The sequence below is a fragment of the Centropristis striata genome, chromosome 12, assembly GCF_030273125.1.
Source record: "Centropristis striata isolate RG_2023a ecotype Rhode Island chromosome 12, C.striata_1.0, whole genome shotgun sequence".
NCBI classification, from domain to species: Eukaryota; Metazoa; Chordata; class Actinopteri; order Perciformes; family Serranidae; genus Centropristis; species Centropristis striata.
In genome coordinates, this window is record NC_081528.1 from 27,428,225 (window position 1) to 27,453,280 (window position 25,056).

The 25,056-nt window shown below is 42.0% G+C and overlaps 1 protein-coding gene across 2 annotated transcripts; it reads right to left on the reverse strand.

The window, feature by feature from the left end:
- Window positions 1-958: 958 nt before the first annotated feature.
- Window positions 959-24,307, reverse strand: LOC131981335 (ras-GEF domain-containing family member 1C-like). 2 transcript variants are annotated; one of them, XM_059345589.1, is made up of 14 exons: window positions 23,954-24,307; window positions 10,526-10,741; window positions 10,189-10,311; window positions 9,845-9,982; window positions 7,852-8,073; window positions 6,681-6,755; window positions 5,394-5,492; window positions 3,402-3,504; window positions 3,239-3,318; window positions 3,048-3,143; window positions 2,859-2,954; window positions 2,653-2,776; window positions 1,943-2,015; window positions 959-1,415 (listed from the first exon to the last, which is right to left on the reverse strand). In XM_059345589.1, exons 2-14 carry the CDS (start codon window positions 10,733-10,735, stop codon window positions 1,391-1,393), a joined length of 1,464 nt encoding a protein of 487 aa, XP_059201572.1. In that variant the 5' UTR covers window positions 10,736-10,741; window positions 23,954-24,307; the 3' UTR covers window positions 959-1,390. The 2 variants fall into 2 exon arrangements, with proteins under 2 accessions (XP_059201572.1, XP_059201571.1); XM_059345588.1 differs by having other exon boundaries at window positions 5,394-5,495.
- Window positions 24,308-25,056: the final 749 nt, after the last annotated feature.

Below are 25,056 nucleotides of genomic sequence, written 5' to 3' on the forward strand. Positions count from 1 at the left end.
GACATCAATCAATTATAGCAAACTGAATAAGACTGTTTTAAAAAGCTTATAACTACACAGTTCCCTCCCTCAAAAATGGCTCCCCGAATCACAACAAAACTGCCAAAAAACAAAGCTCAGTGACAATCCCACGAAACGATAAACAACACATTTCAAGTCAGAGGAACCTGAATTGTAATGACAACCAGTGATTCATATGGCACAAGTTTCCCTCTTCACTTTATAGACGGACAAAAGTCTTCAATTCGTCATTGTCCTTCAACAGAATGCAACAATGCATCGTCACTACCCAGTTTGTGTCACAGTAGTCGTCTTTACAAGGTGGATACGCTTAATGCCCCTTTAGAAACACCTGTCGTAGCATGCTATTGGACTTCATATTCAGTAAAAGGAAAGGTACAATAAAAACTATACATCTGTCAGCACAGAGATCTCCATAAATATATCAGACAACTGAACATCAGTCAGAGAAAAATCTTCCTGAAGAGCAGAAAGATGAGGGGTAAATGTCACCTGTACACAATCTACACCTGGCCTAGCTCCGGCTGTGACTGTTAAGCTATACTGTCTCGCATTACTGGCACAATACATTTAAAAGTAGTAAACTTTTTTTTAAACAGTTCATATTCCCCACCCCAAAATAAGATAGAATAAATTAAAAATACAAGAAGAGATGACCTCCAGCCATTCTCATGCAAAACAAGACGGTGACAATCTGAACAGACATGAACATCTGGATCACAAACACACAGAAAAAGTACACGTGAGATGAACTGGTAAAATGCTCAAGGCATGTCCTCTTCTGTCTTCCCAGGTACACACAGTTCCTTCAGTTGACCTTAAAAAATGAGACAGCTGATACGGGCTAGCCAGCGCCCTTCACATCATTGTAAGTTTCATTACAGTACATTACAAGTAAAGGAAAGAAATTAAATACCTAGACAAGGCTTTGGACCAAAGGGAAGAGAAAGAGAGAGAGAAATTCAAAAACAACAATCAGTAGGAATTTCATTTTATAAAGTGGTTTTCCCTGTAACTATACTCTCTATAGTAGTAAACATGTCTTCACAGAGTAAACACACATCGAGGGAATGGGGCAGGAGAGGCTGTGTCCCTCTCCGATATACTGTACCTCATCACTGACAGTTTATGTGCCACAAAGGCATTTTGCTCCAGTTTCCATAGCTTAACTTTTCACTTTTTTGTGATTTGTTCTTGTTAATTTTTTTTACACTCTTCTTGATGAATCCTGTTCACCGTGTTTCTTTTATTTTCATCATTTCTTCATACAAAAACACCTAAGTACCAGCTAGGTTCCTTCACAGTTCATTTTAGTGCAACGAGAACACACGCTCCCTCGCTGGTGGGAGGGTCAGCTGCCGTCAGTGCCTCATGTCTTCCCCAGAACGTTAGACCTGATGGGAGAAAGAGAGGAGAGGGTGTCCAGATTAAGGTTGGCTCAATACCAGAATTTTAAACCCTAAACAACACTAGTATAAAGAGTTTTTTTTTCCTTAACACATTGGTAATAATGTTAATAGTAACTAACATTATTATTGGTATTCTTAAATAGGGGGAAAATCCATACAGCATAGTATAGGCATTATTGTATTGATACACAGGTGCCAAGTATGCATATATTATTATTTAAGAAATTGCAAATATAAACAAAACTTTTTGGTACTAGAAAAAAAAAATAATCTGCTTCTTCAACCCACTAGATGGTGCTAGATGGTGCAGATTTTATTTTTTTATTCACTTTTTAAATTCCGGTGTTGCTGAAGTGGCTGCATTCTGTTTTTATTTACGTTTTACAAATTTTTGGAGTCTTTGTTTGTATAATTAACAGAGATCAGTCATTTTTTTCCATTACCGAAGTACTGATGCTTTTGACAATCTTAGTCGATGTAGGATCTGTCATTTGATGAGTTATTATTCCTACCTGAGTGCTTTCCATCTGTCCTTCTCGACCTGGTTCTCTGGACTCTCGCTCTCATAGGATGCGAGGTAGAGTCCTGGGGAAAAATGAGAAAAAACACTGGGAAATAAGTAGAGGATTGGCTAATAAACAGTGGTGGAAGAAGTATTTAGAACCCTTACTTCAGTAAAAGTACCAATACTACACTGCATAACTACTCCACTACAAGTAAAACCCCTGCATTCAAAACGTACTGCAGTAAAAGTACAAAAGTTTCAGCATCAAAAAAGTACTTAAAGTATTAAAAGTAGAAGAATTCATTGCAGAATGGCCCACTCTGATTGTTATATATATTCGATATTTGGATTATTATTCTAGATATTGATTATTTTACTATTGTCAAGGTTTTATGAGGTTTATTTATGAACATGCATAAACATTTTAAATTGATATTATGTTATTCATGTTAAATCTTGACCAAAATGTAACTAAAGATGGCAGCTAAATGTAGTGGAGTAAAAAGCACAATATTTGCCTCTAAAATGTAGTGAAGTAGAAGTATCAAGTTACATATATTGAAATAGTAAAGTAAAGCACAAGTATGTAAAAAATGTGCTCAAGTACAGTAATTGAGTAAATTTACTTAGTTACATTCCACCACTGCTAGTAAGAGCAAACTATCATGGACTATGGTATAAACCAACATGTGCCGAAAAGTAAAATGAGGTTCCCACCGTCCTCGCTAAAGATGGGAGCAGTGTGGAGGTAGTGTAGGATGGCCCGATCCTCATCAAATGGACACTCCACCTGTTTCCATGTCATGAACTCCCTGACTTGCCGTGCCAACTCCACGAATTTCTAAGAAACAAAGTTGTACTGAGTGAATGTTTTTCGGGCGGTTAAACTGAGGCAGGGTTAAGAGAAAAGATGAGTGGCTCACCTCAAAGTTGACGTGGCCATTGGGCAGCCGATTGGCACATCCTTCATTCAGGAAGTAAATGTCCTTGATCAGCAGACTGAAGAAGGGAATCACAATCTGAAGAGAGAAAACAGGCAGGGGGATGTAGGAAATCCTGACAGGCAGATGGAAAATGAATGATTGAATTGATTCCAGCGAGCTGAGACCCACCCTTTCTCTGTTGCTGTTGGCAGTCCGAGAGCGATGGGCTGCCCCCCTCAGAGCTGTCCTGTAGTTGTAAAAGTTTCCCGTAGGATCCATCTGATGCTGTCAGAGAAAACGGCAACAAGCAACACACTGTCAGGTTCGAGTTATTACCCGTCTTGTACCCGTCAGTCAGTGAATAGCTGCATTGTGTTTACCTCCAGAATGAAGAACTTGGCAGTCTTGGCTTTGCCCCAAGTCTTCTTCAGCCGTGACACAGGACTCATGTTCATACCGGCTACGGGAGGAAAAGAATTTCAACTGTCAATACCAGACAATTCTCAGTAATAATACCACCAGATATCATACAATTTGACTTACAGATGATGGCCATGAGGGAGTTGAAGTTTCCGATGTTGAAACACTCCCTGGCAACATCGATGAAGAACTCTATCACCTGGGCCCTCTGCTTCTTCTTTGCAGGCTGCAAAAAACAAAAAAAAACAAAAAAAAAACATGATTTTTTTTGCTACAATTAAACTGCAGGAAAAAGTGCCCCTAATCACATTATTTTGCTCGTATGTGACTCAGTTCTGTTTATTTCCCCAACAGTGTGAACAACAAAGATAAAGTGGAATGTAATCTTTTCAATTCTGAAATTGGTAACGCTTTATATTAAGGTCCTTGTAATAACCATTAATTAACAAGTAATAAGGCCCTTGTAAGTCCTTACAAGATGCTTATTAACATTATTGTGTGTTTATAATCTTATATAAGTGTTAATAATGGCATTACAAACACCCATGACCCACCCATTATGTCTTTGCCATGCCTTTATTAATCTTATTTTGTTTGCTTATTGATATTAAAATATACTTTATTGCTCATCTATTATAAGTTAACTATAAGTTAACTATGCTTTTTGCAACAACCGGATCTAAAGCGAGAACAATGCCTTATTACTTGTTAATTAATAGTTATTAAGGACCTTATTATAAAGCGTTACCCTGAAATTTTGATTTGGGCCATATTCACATGTGCTTTTAAATAAGATACAGGTCAGATTTTTACAGACTGCTGCGATTAAGGGAAACAGTAGAGGGCAGTGGTGGAAAAAATATTCAGATCCCTTACTTAACTAAAAGTACTAATACCACACTGTGAAATTACTCCACTACAAGTAAAAGTCTGAATTTAAAACTTACATAAGTAAAGTACAAAAGTATCAGCATCAAAATGTACTTAATGTATCAAAATTTAAATTACTTGTTACGCAGAATGGAACCACTCAGTTTATTCCAGATATATTATTGGATTATTATTTTTGATGCATTTATGTAAGCAGTATTTGAAGGGCTCATATTAACTACTTAATATACTCTTATGATGTTTAATTTATGTCTACATGCTCATGTTTCTCTGTTAAATCTCGACCTGAAAAGTAACTAAAGCTGGCAGTACAGGCAAGTACAGTACTTGAGTAAATGTACTTAGTTACATTCCACCACTGGTAGAGGGGCAGTGAGCAGTTAGACCTCAGATGTATTTGTGGTGACACTTCTGTACAAGCAAAACTTGAGGGGTCGTATTGTAACCGGTTTGTGTTTGCAAGCATATTAAAAGAAAATTAGAACGGGGCCACTGGAGAATTCGCTGACTTCTATTGACCAGTTCATATTGAAGTCTGATGTTGGCCACATTTGGAAAATAATGTCAACAGCCGAACAAAAATATTGGATCTGATTATAACATCCAAATCGAGCACTATGGCATGTTTCAGATTCATTACATTTTTAAACATTATATGTAATTTCTATCTGCAGGTACGGGCATAAACAGTGGAAATATTTTGCCAGTGAGAGTGTAGTAACACAAAGTAACCATTAGGGGGCAGTGACACTCTGTGACAACTAAACTGCCTTTGTCTGCTGCTCCTCTATTTGTTTATGTATGAAATACTGTACTACAATATTGAGTTTTTCCAGGAAATATTACATGAAATATGAAAAACATACAGGCTTGGAGCTGTTATAAATACAAATAAAAAATATGTGCAAAGTGCATTATACTTAAATGGTCATGCAAGAAAATTGTACTCTGACACTGACACACTGTTTTCAGTTCAACAGGCACAGATTATAAACTATGTATACAAATAAGCAACATCTGTCTAATGTCTCCTCTGATTAATTTTCACATCCACATCATTATTAAAATCTTCTGTAAAACACTGGTTGTCTTATTTTGTTAAGTGTTCCTTTTAACCCTCTTAATTCTTGGCATGATGAGTAGATTTTTTGTTCCACTTTCTTTGTGTCTAGAGTCTAAAGTCAGAACAAATTTGCACCATGTGCACCACCATTTGTCACTCACCATGCAGATCTCAGTAGCCACCAGGTAACACAGCCTGTTGAACCACCTGACATAAGCCTCCAGGTTGGAGGTTTTCTTCTTCTGGTCACCGAAGCATGGCTGCTGATGATACACAAGCATGCACACAAGCACAAATCAGTATAGGAAACGCTACCATAGGGAATTTCTCCAATACTAATTAGCTTCCTATCTACAGGCTGACCCCCCTATGTGAGAGTAAATGACAAAGACAGCGAGCCGGGAGCGGAAATAACACGACCAACATAGAGAAGAGAAAAAACCAGAGGGGAAGGACAGGCGGAGAGAAGATAAGTGAAAAGGACGGGGACTGAATACGGAGCAAAAACCACAGTGAGCGACGAGTGAAAGCATTCAACAGTTACAAAGAGATGGAGGATGAAGCACTTGAGTGTGCTTGCTACAGTTTGTGGTCATACAATGCTCTGCTGTATGTGACCTTAGTGCTCTGCTGACATTTATATGGCCCCTTAAGAAGCTAAGCCCGATCAGACATTAATACACCTAACAACACAATACACAAGGCTTTTTACAGCAGGATGCTTTTTTAAGTGTGGCAGCTGTTCAAAAATGCTCTTCCTCCTTTGGGATTCCCAAACAAAACAAAAAAGAAAATTTGAAAAATGCTGTGGTTATTGCAGTAAAACAAATCTGTGTTGGAGGGATTGTAAATAGGCCGGAGATCACACTTTTTGTCCAAAATTGAAGGATTCATATGAAAATACTGGCTGTTTTGAACATTCATTTACCATTAGACCATGTTTTATATTACAAGAGTAATCCCTGCTGGAGCTATGGACAATAGAAAGGTTTACTTGTTGCATATTATTTTATAAATGGTAAAAGAAGATGATCATCAGAGGTTAGACAGGTTAATGAACGTGTTTTCAATGGAAAAAAATACCGAAAAGCAACAGGTAAAGGCAGGCATGACTTTAAACCAATGGGATGTAATGCATTTATTTTAGGTTATCAATGTGTGTGATGAGGCGCTGTAATGAATTAATTGTGAATTTGGCCTAAATTAACATTTATTTTTGAAAAATGCTTTATTTTATTCATGTATTTATTGCTTTTGGAGTATTTACTGCACATGATGACATGATTTAAATATATTTTTATGTTTGCTTGTAGAAGCAGCTGTGCAGAACTACAAACACAAATGGCTGTGGTTTGACCTGAGGACAGGCTATGGGTTTCCACTGATACGACAAAACAGAATTCATGCACGAAAACAATCCTTTATAAATGCTCAAGATAGAAATTTACCTGGGTTACATCTAGTGGGTCTTTCTGAACAAAGGCTTGGACAAACTCCTCGGGTCCAATATGACTCAAATGTTCCTGGAAAACACACAGACACCAATGGGGGTGGTCCCATTAATAATTCTTTCATTTCAGTAATGGAAGGCAATCAATAAGGGGAAGTAATGACTCATTGACGTGACTCATTGGAATCATATTTCCTCAAAATCTGCTTCTATTAAAAGACAACCGTGCAGTCACATGCATGTGCAAAACAAAGTGACTCATTAAACTTGACTTGTGATATAATCCAAAACCAAAACAGAGCTGCACACACACACACACATCATGCACAGTGACAGAACGCACATCTAATGCTTTTTAATCACATCTCACAATCTCGCTTAAACCTACATTATAAATAATTCTCTATGTGTGCACTGTACATGCCTGTCTGTCTCTCTTTCTATCTCCTTTTGTGTGTGTGTGTGTGTGTGTGTGTGTGTGCCAGAGTGTGAAGCTGTCAGGTCACATATATCCACAGCAGTTTTATCCCCTTTGTTTGAAGCCCCAGGCACATCACTGACTTCTGGGGTGATGTCACCGCTCAGACAAGGGTACAAGCTTACTCAGGCACACACACACACACACACACACACAGAAAACACAACCACCCCCCAGATGCACGTGCCTACATCAAGACACACATGAACAGACTGAAGGCACCATGCATGCAATGTGAGGGGACACTGCGGAGATCCTTTGTTCATGTGTGTTGCATTGCATTATTCCCTTCGTTCTTCTTTTTATGACACTGGGTAAAGACCAGTAAGTGCTGACAAGTACTAATCAAGATTATACTACAGCTACAGTAGCTTCAAAATGCTACAAGATCACAATGCTAAGTGGTTCTGCCAGTTTTAGTTATCTATAATACCTCCCGCCTTCTTTCCTTTGTTCTTTTTGTTTTCTATCACCCTCATATCTCTTTCTATCTACTCCATCTCCTCGTTTGATGTGTTAAATTCCACGTCCTTGAATTGACTTGACTACATCTCCACCCATGCCTCGCCATGCTTAGTTCCATCTCTCCACCCATCTGATATCCTCTCCTCTCCTCCTCGTCCATCCTTGTTATCATCCCTTTCCCTGACCTTTGTCTAACCCACACTCGCCTCCCCCTCCCTCTCCTCACCAGCTCCACGTGGGTAAGCTGCTGTGCCAGTGTGTACGGGTCGTTGCAGATGGAAAGCATGTCCTTCTGGATGGGCGGAGGCTTGGTTTTGAAGGCCACCAGCTTGTCAGAGATGGAGGAGGCGTTGAGGGAGACCTTGACGATGCTCTCTTCCCCCTGGCTCATCAGGGCCAGTCGCTGGCTGAGCTTCTGCAGCACCTGGTTCAGGGTTTTCCAGTATGCCTGAGGAGAGGAGAGGAGAGGAGAGGAGAGGAGAGGAGAGGAGAGGAGAGGAGAGGAGAGGAGAGGAGAGGAGAAGAGAAGAGAGGAAGCTGTCAATAACGACTTTAATGAATAATTTATTAAAGCTTCAGCGATCAGTAACAGGCATAAGTGATAAAAACTTGTGGGTTGCCAGGTTGTGAGCCCATGTATAAGCACTCTGTAAGCCAAAAGTATTTATTCCAGTAACCTTTGCACTGCAATGTTCTCTTACACAACTTGCACCACAGCACTGTAGTATTAGTTATTGTGTAAATGCTACTTAAGAAATCTGTTATAATAATCCAATAATATCACAGAAATATTAACAAGTTCAAGTGTTTCACATTGACTTTTGACTCTTTCAGTCCATTTAGCTAATTATGTATTTGGTGTTGGTATTCATATTTTTACAAAAGTTTAGTATAATACTTGAGCAGTATATGATGTGTAGTTTGTTGTTCAGTCCTTGGCTGTATATTATGTTTAAGTGTGCTACACTATTTATCTTTATCCATCTTATCCTGTAAATGTATAACATCTAAATGGTAGCCCATAAAGTTGTAATATAATATTTTGTACCTCTTTTCATGAAATTATTGTGACAAGGAGATTTTTTCTTGACAGATAAAGTGTATATCTTTTGAAAACGTTACGAATCAATCTCTTCTAAACATATCACAATGAAAATGAAACCACAGTTAACAGAGGATTGTGTCAATTATTCCAACTTTATGTGTGACCGTGTATTTGCTGAAGAATAAATACATTTCTGGCAATTCATAAACTCTTGCAATAAATGCATAAAATGGTACTTCATTAAGTGTTTCACTGTGTGTCAAAACATTTATTCTTCAAAACAATAAGATTTCAAAACAACATCTTTATTCTTAGCACAACAGCGATGCATTTTGACATTTCTAATGGCGTTTGAAAGGATTTAATGAGACCGAGAACTGAGAGTTGAATTAAATTGTGTTTTCAAGGTTTTGTGCTGTGTGTTGTGTCCAGGAATGTGTGTTTCTGGGCCCCTCCCTCCAGATGACTGGTCACAGAGGCCGTTAGGTCAGTCTGTCTCACAAATGACCCAGAGCCACAGCTCCCACACACACACACACACACACACACACACACTGTAGCTGCAAATAGCAGCACATTCATCACCACCTGCCCTTCCCCTCCTTCTGTCCTCTCTTCACCTCCCTCCATTATTCCTGGACTTCCACCCTGACTCCATCACCCTCATCCTCCTCTACCTGCTCCTCTGCTCTCTGTGCCCCTGTATCCCATCCCCCCATTTTCTCCATCCATCTCCCTCTCTCGATTTCTCCCTCGAGGCTGCAGATAGAGCCACTCCTCTAACATCCTTCCTTCCTCTCTCCTCTTCTGTAATGTAAGATTGTGTAACACTGAGCTGTGGCTACTCACCCTACACCGACACTCTGACTCCTTCCATCACCCCGCTACAGTGGTAGTGATGATAATTGAATTTTGTTCCCCATCAGAGCATTTCTCACTGCAGCTACGGCTTATGAAGGCTATAATGGCAACAACTACACTGTGGATCAAAATCAGGAATCTTACGGAGCATCTCAAATTATTATCCTGCAGAAACGGATAACTTCATGTGTAGCGTTTTGTAATTTTATACATTATAAAGAAGCTTCTTCTAGCATCTTTTCAAAGATGGAATATAATTCCTGTGTTTGGTGAAGATGACTGGACAGCTATCGAGTTCATGTCATGAGCGTACCTCATCACACGGAGCTATCCTGTGGACGATGTCTTTAAGGTGTCCCACCATCTTCTCGTCCCTGAAGTCAGTCGGGAAAGTCTCCGTCCACTCTGTCAGCAGCTGTAGGATCTTGGGACCAAACTTACGCACTTTTGCCTGTTGTTGAAGAAGTGAAAGAGGTTTAGTGTGGTCTACGTTTCTGTCTCCTTCAGCAAAATAAAAACGCAACAATAAAGTCAGCAATCAGTGGTTGCTTACATGCAAGTGTAGCATGTCTGAATGCTTTTACTGCCTCTTTTTCTGCTCATTAGCTTGTCATGCTCACGCAGGAGTTATGTATTTGTGTGTGGTGCAGTGCTGACCGTATCGAGTGGGCTCTGATCCAGCTGCTGCTGTTTGATGCACAGCTCACACACCCTGGACAGCAGCTCCGGAGGAGGGATGAACAGACGAGCGCTCAGCAAGAAGGTAAACACATAGGCTTTCTGTCAAAGGACAGAAGGAGACATTTCTTAAGACACTGCCACTACATCAATAAAAAACACTGCGGCTTTCTGTAATTAAAGGAATAGAAGCACTTTAAGCAGAAGCATGATGAGGGTGATAATCTAATTGGCAGTCCCATCACTACCACTATAAAGTGAAAATTGACTTTCTGATGAAGTTTATAATGAACAGCGCAGTGATTGTAGGACTTACCTCGGGGTAATAATCGGCAGTGGGAACCAGGTTATGGATCAGGGTGTCCAGGGAGGCAGAGGTGATCGGGGGCCCATCGGCCAGGCAAGCACCGGGCTCCGGGCCCTCCTGTGGGGCCTCCTCCTCCTCCTCAGGCTCAGCACAGGCCAGATGGGGGCTGAAGCCACTGGGAGTGGTGAACATGGTGCCTGAGCACACAGTCTGGGGCATTCCTGTCTAAAACACAAAAAGACAGACAGAAAATATACTGTCAGTAGGATGAAGACAAAATGAGGAAGGGGAGGTTAATTTGGTTGCATGAAATGGAAAATCAAGTACATATTTGGCAGCAGTTTGATTTGGTAAGAGGAACTCTCATTCTGCGATGCAACACTCTCTTCTCATCCAAATGATGGCCCGCTGCTGTCACCAGGGGATATACGGAATACCCCCCAACAGCTGCCCCACGCCTCCCCATCGACAAGACAGAGGACAGAACAAAAATGTGGGTCACTCAGTCGCCGTGGAGACTGTTTGCGATCATGTGACCTCCATCTCTGCCCTGTACGTCTTCCCCTTTAAGACAGCTTTGGGTTACGTGTTTTAAAAATTTAACATGTTCTTTCCCTCAATGGAGATCCACTGCAGCTGTAGTGGAACAAGTAATTTACTGCAATGTACGCTAGAGTAGAGATAGTACGGAAACAGAGAGCATTGTTATCCTCAGGGTGCAATTATCATCATCACTCATCATCAATGAATATCACTGACATACACAAAAGATAAATTATAGAGACTCCCCCTTCATTAACACAAAATGTCAAGAAATAGAAAATTATTAAAATGACATTTTGCACAGGGAAATTAGCAAGTAATTCTATTTTAAATTTCCAGCATTGCTTTTCTTTGTTTCTTATGTCTGAATTAAGCTGAATAAAAATAGACTCTGCTGTGCTCCCACTCCCACTGACCAAACCTGGTGACTGCGTCTACCTGAATCACTCATCATCTCCGAGGATAACTGCAGTCTCTGGGTGCCTTCAGGCAAGTTTAGCAGCACAAAGCCTCTCAGCCTGCAGGAGTCACGATAAAGGGCAGCAAACCCACAGTGAGACCTTGAGCAACATGCAGGAAGTTATTTCAGATGTAAACACGCCATAGTCTTCCTGCTGTTTGAAGCTTAGACAACAGCTTGGGCTAGGGCAGAATCAATATATATGAACACACAAGTATATACACTTGCAGATATACAGTAGTAGAGCAGAGGAGAGATGGATTTAGAACACTTCCCCCCTGATATTGTCAGATAAGGCAGAGCTTTGCTCAAACTACCTCAGTAAACTGTAACAGCAGCAGTAACAGTTACAAGAAAATCTGCATGATTTGGCTGCATCAGCCATCATCCCAGATCGCTGGAGGAAACCTAGGAATGGTCCAGGTTTGCTGCAATGGTTTCATCCTCTGCTGACCTTCAGGTTCCCTTCCCCCCTCTCGCCTATCAGCCACCTAGATAAACTGGTGTCACGGGTCCCTTGGGTGAAAGGTCAAGAGCACATTGGTGTGTAGAAGAGCAGCTCATGTCTCAAGTTTCCTGTATGAGGGGTTCAGCTTTCCTTTGTTCTCCTCTGAAAATGAGCACTTATTCATGCACTTGTACACACACAGACAAGCACACTAAAAGCTGGGGGTGGGGAGGCTTTCTGTGGGGTGGTTTTACAGCCTTACTTCCTACGTACACCGCTGCACCCACAGCCATATCTCTTATAATATGTGTTGTGGTTAAAGAGGACCGATATCTTCTTTTCTTCCCAAAGCTATAATAATGGCTCCACTGTTGCACACAGAGGAAACACTGACAAAACCCTGTGAGCGGAAAAATACATGTTTAACTTGGACTGTTTAAAAGAAGTGGAAGTATCCACTGTGATGTCACCTGTTGGTTGTGGACTGGCGTTTTGAAGCCTGTTTTTTGGCATTTCGCACACAATTGGGAGGTTGAAGCTGGGGAGGAGGACGATTAGATATCAAGTGATCCGCAATTCAAAATGAGCAGCCAACTCATTGGAGTGTCATTTCAGTACAACCAAATACTGAACATGACATTTTAAGAAACTGTAATGTATAAATAATTTTCATTAACTGAAGACACACCGTGAAAGGGTTAAAGCTCTAAGAAGAAACACAATGCTTCCACCCAGGCCCCGCCTCTATCCAGCAGCAACTTCCTCATCCACTCACTGACTGCTGTACTGTCAGTAAGGTTCATTCACAAATGTCTACCTCACGATTAAAAGACCCCTCTCCAACACTGCGACCATGAACAAGATACAAAATGACTTAATTCAGTATTTGGTTTGATAGTGACCTGTCAATCACAAAATAGCTATAGACAGAAGCATACCTGCCCTATCATCTACAGTCATGAAAAAAATAATTACACCACCCTTGTTTTCTTCAATTTCTAGTTCATTTTAATGCCTCGTACAACTAAAGATACATTTGTTTGGACAAATATAATGATAACTACAAAAATAGCTCATAAGAGTTTAATTTAGGAGCTGATATCTAGCCACTTTCCATCGTTTTCTTGATAATGATTTAGGATTTTTTAAACAAAGCGCTAAATTCCAGGTCCTTTTTTTCTCAGGTGTGCGTCCACATGGCTCACAGAAACCATTCAACAAACACACAGCTTCAGTCTAGAAACAGTATCCGCCTCAACAGTTGGACGTCCACAGTGTCCAGAATGAAAATCAAACCGTTTTCTGTTGCTATGAGTTTATAAACTTCACTTTGTGTCAAGAGTCCTGCCCAAGAACTCTAAACTGAAAGCGCTGTGGTGACTTTTAATAAGGAAATTACTGAGAGATTATGAGACATGGAGAATAAAATGTTGCCAAAAATGTATTTTTTGAGTCACATGTCCATTTGACTTTCATACAATTGGACTTCATTTTGCAGCCAGTGTAGTCACCACCGGGTGGCCATTAAAAAATAATGCAGGTTTGAGGCACTTCCACATTGGCTTCAGAGGTTGCTGCCTGGTCGAACTGAGCAGGTGACACTCAGATGGAGGTGTATCAATCTACACACTGAAGCTATAGACATTACCAAATAGTAAAACACACACAGACAAATAACTTAAATCTGTGTGTCTCTCACAGCTGGGTCAGACAGTACTACTGAGCCTCAGTTGAAAAATATTACTACCGTAATCTTAAATGCTGCACTACATTGTCCCTAATACAACATTTGAGCTCTATAAACATGATTGGCACTGTCTAGATTAGGTTCCAAAAGGGGAAAGCCGGGGGTGTCCTTCCAGCGACCTCCTCTAGATTGGATTACAACATGCAGCCACAGAGAAGACACGGCCTGATAAACAGAGAAATGAGCAAATCCAACAAGCCTCTGTAACAACACAGATGCAGTAGGAAAGCATTACGGTGGCTGGAAGGAACTTCCTCCATGATTGGAGGACTGACAGGTTGAGGTGTGTGTGTGTGTGTGTGTTTATATGTGAGTCATTTCATGCATACAAACAGACACACACACCCTCTGCCAGTGTGTTTGTATTCATATATGTACGGTAGTGACTGAGAGTTTTACTCTACGTGCCCACACTGTCAATGTTTTCCTCTATCGCTTGTGATAATCTTCACTCTCCTTTTTTTCTCCCAGTTGCTTCCTCCTTGGCTTTCTTCTCCTCTCTTCCCTCCAGCATTTCTCTGGCTCTGATTCATGATTTCATCACAGCTCCGCGTCTCTGTCAGTGGATTCCTCACAGTCTGCAGCATGTGAGCAGAGGTCAATCAGGTACCTGCTCGACACATGCACATGCTATGATGGATCAGTCATCAGTTTCTGTGTATGACACACTCAACGTTGTTCACACTGTGCCACTGATTTTCGAGTTGGGTTTAGGATCAAAAGTGTCACCGTCTGGAGAAGTAAAGCCTTTTATGGTTTCATAAAGACGAGTAAAACTGCACTGATGCATTTTTATGTACCCATATGCATTAACTGTATCTAAAGAAGTCTCAACCTTCTTCTACTGTAAGCCTTTTACTGTCCATCATGTGAGGGCAAAGCTTAATCGAGGCTATACTCTTTAAGAAATCATCATGAGATGACCTGACTGGGAAATGTATCTGTGACATGCTAAAACAGTAGCACAGGAAGTATGGACTCAGTTACACAGGAATACCCAATATCCATTAGCTAGCATCAGCCAACATAAACTTCAGACTGCAAAAGTGCCATAACGAGCTCTGCCATTATGACATCATGCCTTGGGACATTCATACGAACACGGAGGAGGGATTATATCTGGTGCCTGGCCTGGGAACGCCTCGGGGTCCCCCAGGAGGAGCTGGACGGTGTGGCTGGGGATAGGGACATCTGGAATGCCTTGCTTAGCCTGCTGCCCCCACGACCCGGCCCGGATAAGCTGATGAAAATGGATGGATGGATGGACATTCATACTGACTCAGCAATGGCATAATATTGACGTCCCTTCATATTACAATCCGGCATTGCAGAACGAAGTGGGAGTGTTTCTTGCTATAGAGATTCTACATACATAAACAAAGTTGTTCTGCATTTTGCTGAACATGATTCAATTACTGTCGGACTCAAGTGAGAGGCGTGTTTCTGATGATACGGTCCACTTCTTTCTTATTACCCAGGTGTTGGTACCACAAATAACGTACGGCACATATTTTCTGTCTTCCTGGCTCCGCCGGTTCAAGCTGATCCCGCCTTGAACAGTTTCGCCTATTTAACGCCTCTGTTATTACCTCCCAAGGCGGTACAGAGCCGGGATCACCTGGTCCCCCCACTATGCTTCTGGCTCGTTCAGATTGAAGGCGAAACGCCACAGAGGTGTAAATATCCCGGCTTGAAGCAGCAGTCTGAAAGGTCTCAGTAAGGCTTTAGCAGTCAAACCCCTGAGTGTGTTGAATTTATCAAGAGTCAGTGTTATTGCTTATGTATGCAGAAGATTGGGCTTCTTTTCCCCCTAAATGTTACATCGTCTCGCTTTCTTGTGTCAACTCTAAGATCCTGTTGTCTCGGTTATTTGGGATTTTCCCACCAAAGACAAAAAGACAACAAGTCTTGTGACTGACCAAGAAAATGTCATGAACTACTACCTTTTCTAACTTCTTGTATAATTTCACAACCACATTGCTTACACCACTTTTTTCCACTACAATGTGACCAAGAAGTCACCTCCAGCTGTACTCTATGTATAACTTGTTTCCGTACCTCATGATACACCAAGCTCCCTGTGTGCCTGTCACATTGTATCAACGCTGCATGAAAAAACACATTGAGAAAGAAACAGCAAAGAACAGGTGAGTGTAGTGGTGTGTGCTCTAATCCCCCCTGAGATCTCCAGCAGCCAGCCAACGGCAGCCCTGCACTTTGTCTAGACAGCTGGGGGAGTGTCATTGTTCGGGGTCCTTCCAGCGTGTGTGTGTGTGTGTGTGTGTGTGTGTGTGTGTGTGTGTGTGTCTTGTGATTCTGTCAGGCTGTTATCGTTGACATCAGGGGATCCGCCTGCTTTGTTCTATCATGATTAACAGAATGGCACTGTCTGGGGACACACAATCTTCATCAGCACCCTTGACTGTCTGGAGGTGTGTGTGTATGTGTGTGTGTGGTGTGTGTTGATGAAACAATGGCATTCCTGACACGACCGAGAAGCTTGAAGCTGTCAAACAGCCTCTCAACTTTGTTAATCTCTTGTTTTCCGGTAGCCTTTTCGGTCTTCTCCCTGCAAAACCTGTTTCACCGCATAAATCGTATTACTCACACATACCTGTGTCTGTGTGTGTGTGTGTGTGTTTGTTGAGGAGAATGGTAACACAGCTGCTGATAAATCTGAACCCCCACTGAGGAGTTAATGGATGAGGACAATCAGCACCATAGACGGCTCTCCATTAAGACTGAAGAGGCTTATTCAGGAAAAATCAACCCGCTGTCTGACCTCTATCATTAAGGAGTCAAGGGTCAAAGGTGATGAGTTAAAGCTCAGGCAGATAGATCCAGAGTCACTGTGAGGTCATTGTTGTATTATTGCTCTGCTGCTTGGCTCAGATTCAAGGATACATATAGGCTTCGTCTGTACTTGGGGACATTTTTAAAACAGGCTTTCAGAAAAAGAACTTTAAAAGATCCATTAAGGCTGTCAGAGTTGGCTTTGATTCATTTGCACTGCTGGCCATGTCTATTCATCATCACTCCGACTGAACATTAAGGATGAGATACTTGCCTACAGGTACTCGGTATATCCCAGACTCATGTGCTTTTCATTACAGCGTAAACAGTCAAGATCCTTTTATCCATAAAAAAAACTATTTGGACAGAACTAAGCTGCATTTCTGATAAAATACTTATGATATAGAAAAAAAATCTCTTTAATTTTTCAAGCACCAAACTTGACTGAATATTGTACCAGCAAATAAACATTTCTTATCTCTGTCCAGTAGCCGGCTTCCGCAAGTCCCAGACATACATGCATTCAAGGCTGTTTTCATATCCTTGAAGGTACAGCTGATACACACATATTCCTGCACCAGTTTGTTTGTGTTATTGTTTGACTTTGGCATTTGAAAAGGTTAGTTCAAATTCACCAAAACCGCACAATAACACAAACTAACTTATTGAGATTATTCTGTGAGGTTGTTTTTTTTTGTCAATTGAGTCTGGTGGCTTTGAAGGGAACAAAGATAACCGCTTCACTTCCTCTTGCGTAAACTTGAACGGGGCTGTCTCGCAACATGGTAAAAGCAGTGAAAATATTCTGAATAAAGCATATGCAGACAAATGATGAGCCGCTTGATTTAAGTTTAATCGGGTGTGTTGTGGGATGAAAAGATCAAATAATGAGTGGAGGTTCCTATTGCTCCCCAGGAAATGTCAAACTATAAAATGGTTCGATTTTACTGCTATATTTTGTAGTTTTTTAAAAATGTTCATAAGGGAGGACTGCTTTGATCTAAATATGACTGAATCCATTTGCTTTTACACAAAGGATATGTCATTCCGATACTGAGAAATACCCTAAAGCAGGTGTGAAACCAAGATGTAATGTGATGCTATTCTTAGAGGAGCAGCACATCATCAGAGGTAAGCACAGCAAATATCCGGCATGGGTATTGTAGCAATGTTTTGTTTTGTTTCTGTAGTTGCTTCCTGGCTTCAGACATCACAGTTAAAGGGAGGTAAAAAGACTGAGGTAAAAACTGCACCCCCTACCTTGCTTGGGGATGAGTATAGGAATAAGATGGCAGAGAAAGGTGGGCTGTGCAGGGGGGAGAGAGGGTGATATTCTACCCCAGGGTAGTGTTTAGACAGTCTAGGCTCTCTGAACTTCTCCTCCTGCCAGACTCACTAAACTCCTCTTTTTTTCTTTTGCCGACTCCATCATATGACTCCCTGGCTCCCTCCCGAACCAACTAATTTACATACTCTAACACTTCCTTTCTAATTCAGGACCCACATGTTCGCTCCTTTAACACATTACAGTTTCAACACTTGCATCTATTTCGGGAGTATGCTCTAAAAAAGCAGATTGTCTCGTATTTTCGTCCTGACACTGTTTAGCGTGCCTTAGAGTATTGGAGCTCTGGCCTAAATTTTCCACAGTGTTCTTTGAAAGCTGAAATGATGCGACTAGAGAAATAATGGAGTATTCTCATGATGGCATTGGCTTGAAAGAAAGTAAACACCTCTTTGTCAACCAGCCTCTCATTCCCCTTTCCCTTTCCCCGTGTCCCCTCCATTCCTCCCCTCCTCCTTTATCTCCCTCTCCACGCCCTACTTTCCAATGAGCCCAGTCAGGACGCATGTACAGATGGCCCTGCAGCAGCCTGCTCTCCCAGTGGGAGCTGCTGGCATGGGAGGCTTTTTGGCCCTCTGCCCTTGCCATCATCCCCAGTCTCAACAGGAGCCCAAAAGTGTATTGGCGTCCAGACTGAATGCCGAGGTGCGGGGTCCGAGCCAATCTGGCTGCTGAGCTGCACGGTGACTGCCTGGCACGGCCGACAACAGAGAGAGCGCAAAATACCACACATATGTCACCGCACACGCTTTGTAACGAAATCAAACCAGCACACTAGTGTTGGTTAATGGTGTGTGTCTGTTTGGGGAGGAGTGGTGCTGAAAACAAATGAGTTCATTGTGTCCTGAAAAAACACATGAATGCACACTTGCACCCACACACGGCCAAACACAGGATTGAGTTACCGCAGAGGCATTCCAGCTCCCCACCCATTCCCCGGCGTCTCTCTGTGGTACGAGCCTGACAGAGGTTGGGAATCACACTCCTCAGGGCTCGACGGGGACACATTTCCCAAATCCCTTTTATTGGAATTCCCTCGCAGTGTCTGAGCTTGGTCACACTGACATCCTGGCACCTGTTCCTCACCAACCAGCTCCATCAGTTCTCAATGTAAAGCTCACTGGGAATTCTCCTCTGTGGACACACCCTGTGCACGTGTGTAGCCATCCTCATTCCATAGCGGGTTTGAACACAGCTGTGTGCATGTATGTGTTTTTGTTTCTGTGTGTGCTTGCAATAGGGCTGAGAAAATATATCTAAGCCCAAGTGAAGTCATTCCATAACTGTGAATACAACCATCTGTCCTTCTGTTCTCCAAGAGGTGTGGCTGCAGCTCAGTGTTTTCTTACATTCTATGCAAAAACAGAATGAGATAACGCGGGATGCAGAGACCTTGTTGCATGGGAGAAACTGCACTTTTTTTTCTCCATAAAGTCAAACTATTACCTCTCTAATATTTACATTTAGATAGAATCGTGATCAGTGTTACACAAAACCACCAGCCTGAGAGAAGGTCTGGGCTTTTGAGACCAACTTAAACGGTTGAGCACCATTATCCACTGACTTCTCTTTCAAACCACTTCACATGTGTGAAAAATACACTTCTGAATCTATTTCCTCCCCTTGAAAATGGATGGAAATGGTGTGGTAAAATGAATGGAAGGTCTGTGACATATGATGGGTCTGGGCAATCTATCATGTCACTTAGAGATAATTAAAGCTGAGCACAGATTGGCTTTTAGTGGGCACGTAGCACATTTCTGAGCCCCGAGTGCCCTAAATCTGTCATTCACAATGGTCATAATGCCTTAACAAACAGTCATGTATTATTCATAATATTCCAATTTACAACCATCCTCGATGCAATGCTCCTTTGAGGGGAATTGGACAAGAGTGATTTTGTCTCTGCCCTAAACAGGCATAATTTTGCCTCAAGTGCCACTTATGAGGAATTACCAGCTCACCAAGTGAATGGAAGTATATGGGACGGGGAATGGAGTGATTGAGAGCATCCGGAAAGAAAGAATGAATGAAACAATGTCTAAGTACAGCTACCTCAATTGTACTTTAAGCACTTTTAAAATGAGACTTTTCATCCAGACACCCACTCAGCTTTGTATTACTCTCAATCAAACCTGCATAATAACCGCAGCAAACTAATGAGCGAGACGGCAACAGATGCAAATCTAATAACCGCACGTTACTAATTTCATCACGGCTGTCTCTTTTCCTGTTAAAGAACATCTATCTGCTCATTACAACCAGCACGGGCAGAGGCCATGCGGCATGTCACTGCTGATGTATGTATCGAAGTGTTCTAATTAGTGTTGGGAGATTGCATGGTGTGGTCTGTTCATAACTCATGTCTTATGCTTTTGGATATGATTACAGAGACAGACAGGGCTCAGAATACATGCTGCATTAATGTGCAACTAGTTGTTTCAAGTTGATTTCAAATCACTATATATAAAGTTTTCTCAATCATGACATACACTAGAAGATGGTTCATTCACATACTGTGAAGTCATGACGTTTTCCTGTGTGGACTTTTATTTGATGTCTGGTTCTATCAGTTATAGCAACAGTGTGTCACCACAGCAGCCTGCCCAGTGGGCATGATGGTGCTATTGATAGCAAGAAAGGGGTTTTTATCAAAACCTTTTTGCACATTTAATGCAAAGAATAGCACCCTGTTTTTAAAGTGGAACCTGTCATTAGAGTAGATATTAATAGTTTAGATAAATTATATACATCAGTGCAGTGGTGGGCTTTTTTTATGTTGGGCTCAATGGTCAGTGACTGTCAATCATCGAGCATTCTTCTTTGTTATTTTGGTCGACACATTGCAATGCTTCTCTGCATGTTTCAGCAAAAGCACTACTACAACTGCTATATAAAATCCACAGGGAACCTTACATTAAAAAATATATAAAACTTCTTTTATAAGCTAAATCATCACATTTTTTAAAAACCTGAAAAAAGTGCCATATGCTATTATTTTAAGAGGGCGTTGAAATGTTACATTCACACAATAACCTTCCCTACTTAAAAATCTTCTATATTATTTAAATGAGTAACTGTCTGATCTTAAACTAAACTTCTGATAAAAAATGCTGTTCACGTTATAGGGGAAAATGTAATTACTTGGAGCCTATATCTGATGGACTAATCTATATGCTTACTCCAGTGGTTTATTGAACACACCAGGGATCTAATCATATTCCATTGCTTTCTTGACCCAGCCGATCCATACAGACAGACTGTCGATAGCTGCCCATATGACAGCATGCAGGCCATGTTGAGGCAGCTACGACCAGCTCTGGAGAGCACTAAGCGTTTCCATGGAGTCAAGGCTCCTATTGGGAGGTAATTAGATGCCTGTTGAGTCCCCACTTAGACACCCCCTCTTCTCTCTTTTATTCCATCAAAAATCCCTTGTTCCTCCCCTCTCTCTCTTTCGCTGCCGTGACGGAGCAGCCGGCTGTGACAGAGTGATTCCACATGTGAACCCTGTCTGCCTTGGCCTGTCAGTGAGATCACTCTCATCATCCCCGTGTCAGTGGCAAAGCCGCCTTGTAGCCAAAGGACATCTGAAGGCCTGTCGGGTACACAGGCCATCACTGTGACCTGTCCCTTTTTCAATCAAGCTCCTGCCGGGAAGAGGAGCTGTTCATGGAAGGTGGGAAAAAAACATCTAATCTACTTAACAATCATGGTGAGAAGGGGAGGCAACTTTTTGGAATTTCCTAATTTAGCAGAAAAATCAAGATGATCTGCGAATAGAAATAAAAAGGCACAAAAACAAGAGTTTCCAATCTATAAATATCTATTGTTTTACTATTCATAATTTGCTTCCTTTTCTTGTTGTGTACTTTCCCCAAGAGACCTTCTCGAAATTGTAAAATGTCTTGGCTTCAGCAAAAAAAGGACCAAAAAAAAGAAGAACAAAAGACCATCTGATCATTCACACATCCATCTAACACAGCAGGGTGGGGGGATGGGATTCCAGCCTTTCCCAGCATGGACAAGTGAGTAATTATCCCGCCAAAAAATATTAAAAGTTTAATTTCATCATGTGTTTTTAACAATCACAAAATAAAACAGAATTGATCGTGCATAAGAAACCGGATTGCCAGTAGGGCTTTTGTAGAGGATTCCTGTTTTGACGGCTCCGCCACAGGGCAGTAGTGGAATTCTGTCATGTCTGCAGAGTAGAATAGTGTGTGAGCCACGATTCCTCTCGACACACACACGCGAACACACGCCCCTTCCCCCATACACACACACACACAGTCATAAACCTTGTGGTGGTGATAAAGCTGTCATTGCTACCAGACTAACAGCTACTGTGTTTACCTCCCTGTCGACCTGCCCCAGACAGACCCTGCCCTCTCTTTCTCCACAAACACACACACAATGACTGTCCTCACTCTCTGGGAACTTGCCTCGCTCAATCTCACGTCGAACCAAACGATGCCCTCATTAACAGCACACCTGTTATTCTCAGCAGACCTGGCCTGGATTGGAGGGAACATGTGCTGTAGTGTGTGTCTGTACCTGCATACTTGTTACCGCCGACATCTGACAGACCCCTAGTCTGGTGACTCATGCCTTACAACCCTGTATCTACTGTACTGTTAGAGCAAGCTGTCAGTTTTATTCAAAACCATTTTATTGCTAAGCAGTGAGGCTTTATGGGAACAGCACAGACAAGCTCGAACAAAAAGACGCAACCATAACAAGAAGTGGGAGAAAAAGCTGCATGGGGTCTTGATTAGTGGATGACAAAGTCAAAGCATGCCGTTGCTGCTCCAGGATCAAAATAAATCACTGATTATCTCATGCAAGACTGGAGAGAATCGAACTGATTTACAGCAATTTGTCAATTCACAAAGGAATCTCATTCAGCAAGCATGACACAGAACAAGAACTGTTTGTTTTTCACCCCTCTGAGCACACAGAGGCACAGTGAAGGTGAGAGTGAGCAAATACACAGTTCCCAGGGTTGCATCCTAAACAGAAGGAGCGGGGGAAATAAAGACTAAGCAGGTAAAGAAAGATGTGGGAGAGCCCCATACTGAAAGAGCACAGTCATGAAACGTGATGCCCTACTCTTGCGTGTCTCACATATGGGGCTGGGAGGTGCAGCCCTGGCTGAGAGGTGGAGGAGACCAGAGCTGAGGGTGTGGGAGCAGAAGTGCCTTAACTGGTAATATCAACAGCAACAATTTCTCCCCTACCTAACTGGTTTCTAACAGAGCCAGTCTTACTTTCATGCACCTTGCTGTAAGCTGCAAGGGACAGATAACAAATCCTTTTGGTTGTATTGGTGAGCCGTGCAAGCTGCTGCATCGCCTTTGGGTGTAAAGGCTGCTTACCATCTCTTGGATGCTTTAGTGCATGATGCAGACTAAAAATGTCAACAGAGCCACACCTGTTCATTCTGTGCCATGTCTAAGGTGGGAAATGTATAAATATTCTACACACACCTGACAAATACAGACAAATCAGAAGTGAGTTTACACAGAGGCTTTACATCTATGTTAATAATTACACGAGATAAGCTTTGCACCATGTAGCCAGTTAACCAGTCCACAACAGTAGCCTCCAGCATGTGATTTTTGTCCGACTTATCAGCGGCTGTCTTTATTTTCAATGCTACCCATCGATCATTGCAATGTCACCTGTCGACATATCGAGTATTCTCTCCCATGCATGCGAAAGAGGCAGAAGACGCAGCTCCTAAATAGAGCTGGATCCCCTCACACGCCCTTTAGACAGCCCTGCACAGCGCTGACTCACGCCAGACTGTGATGCATACATCGTAGTAAAGTGATGCAAGCAGCCGCTCCGGTGTTTCTAACACGATAAGGAATTATGATGTCATCACTGTTAGTAAAGTTCGAGCCGTGACGACACGGTGTTCCAGTCACAGGTAATAGAACGTACGCGCTTACTGCAAAGCATTCGGAAACCTCGCACGCTCACAAATTCACACACACGTACATAAACACACACAGGCACGCACACAGGCTGTGGGCGTGAGCGCAATCCCAATATGCTAATATGACAGTAGTGGGTAACCTTTACACGCTACTTACCAGCACTACACTTTGATCCCCATCTTTGATCCGAGTTGTATCCGAAGTCAAATCAATGAAACTGCCGCTCCAGATATTCCCAAAAAATGAATATGTGTTTACAAAACAGCCTGTTCAACTGGCATCAGTAAGAGAAGTAGAGCAGGACTCCAGAGGTGATTGTTGTAAGTAGGGGAAATTGTCTTGTTGATAGTAGCTTGTTAAATGTCCTGGCTCTGGGCAGGTGAACAGCCGGTGAGCAGCGGACACTGACGGGGGGCTGACGCCGTGAAAAAGTGCGTCCCTGAAGGCGTGGCGACCGTCCTGTCCTGCGCCACGGAGACACGGTGGACCGCACAGCACATCCACACTTCCTCGGAGCAAGTGATTTCACGGAGGAGAGGAGCGGAGAGGGAACTACTTACACACAAGTCAAGCAGGCAAAAATGATGTGGCTTCCGGTTTTGATTTTCAAAATAAGAATGAACTGAATGACGAACGTCGGTTGCAATTTCTTTTGCATCAGTGCCATAAACTCTATACATTGGGGTCGATCCATCTCAGGAGTGACTGAAGGAGAAATAAGCCTTTGATCCCTATCGACACTCCAAACATCAACATCTAAGCAGCTTCTCACATTCGAGTTAAACATGATTTATGTTGGACTATTAATCATAATCACGTTGTTTTATTTGGAACTGAAATTTTGTAGAACTTATACTCAAATCTGTAGTCAATCCACTTATTGCACATACCATATGAAGCTGAGGCTTAAGGGTTAGAAATAAATCCATACATACATACATACATGCATACATAACGGGGGGGGGGGGGGGGGGGGGTGTTACTCTTGTACACAAACTTTCATCATCATAATTATTCAGTCTGTGCGTGTTAAAATGATTAGCGTATTATGTATGATAGCCTGTAGGTTTTATTTTGAAGGGACATGTATTTCCAGTAGCTTTCTGTAACTGTAGGTTGATGCTGCTGTGGATAAGCAAGCAGTGGTAGATCCTATCTCCCTCTCTCTCTCTCTCTCTCTCTCTCTCTCTCTCTCTCTCTCTCTCTCTCTCTCTCTCTGTTGTACACACACGCAAACAACTTCACAGGGCTAGGTCAGT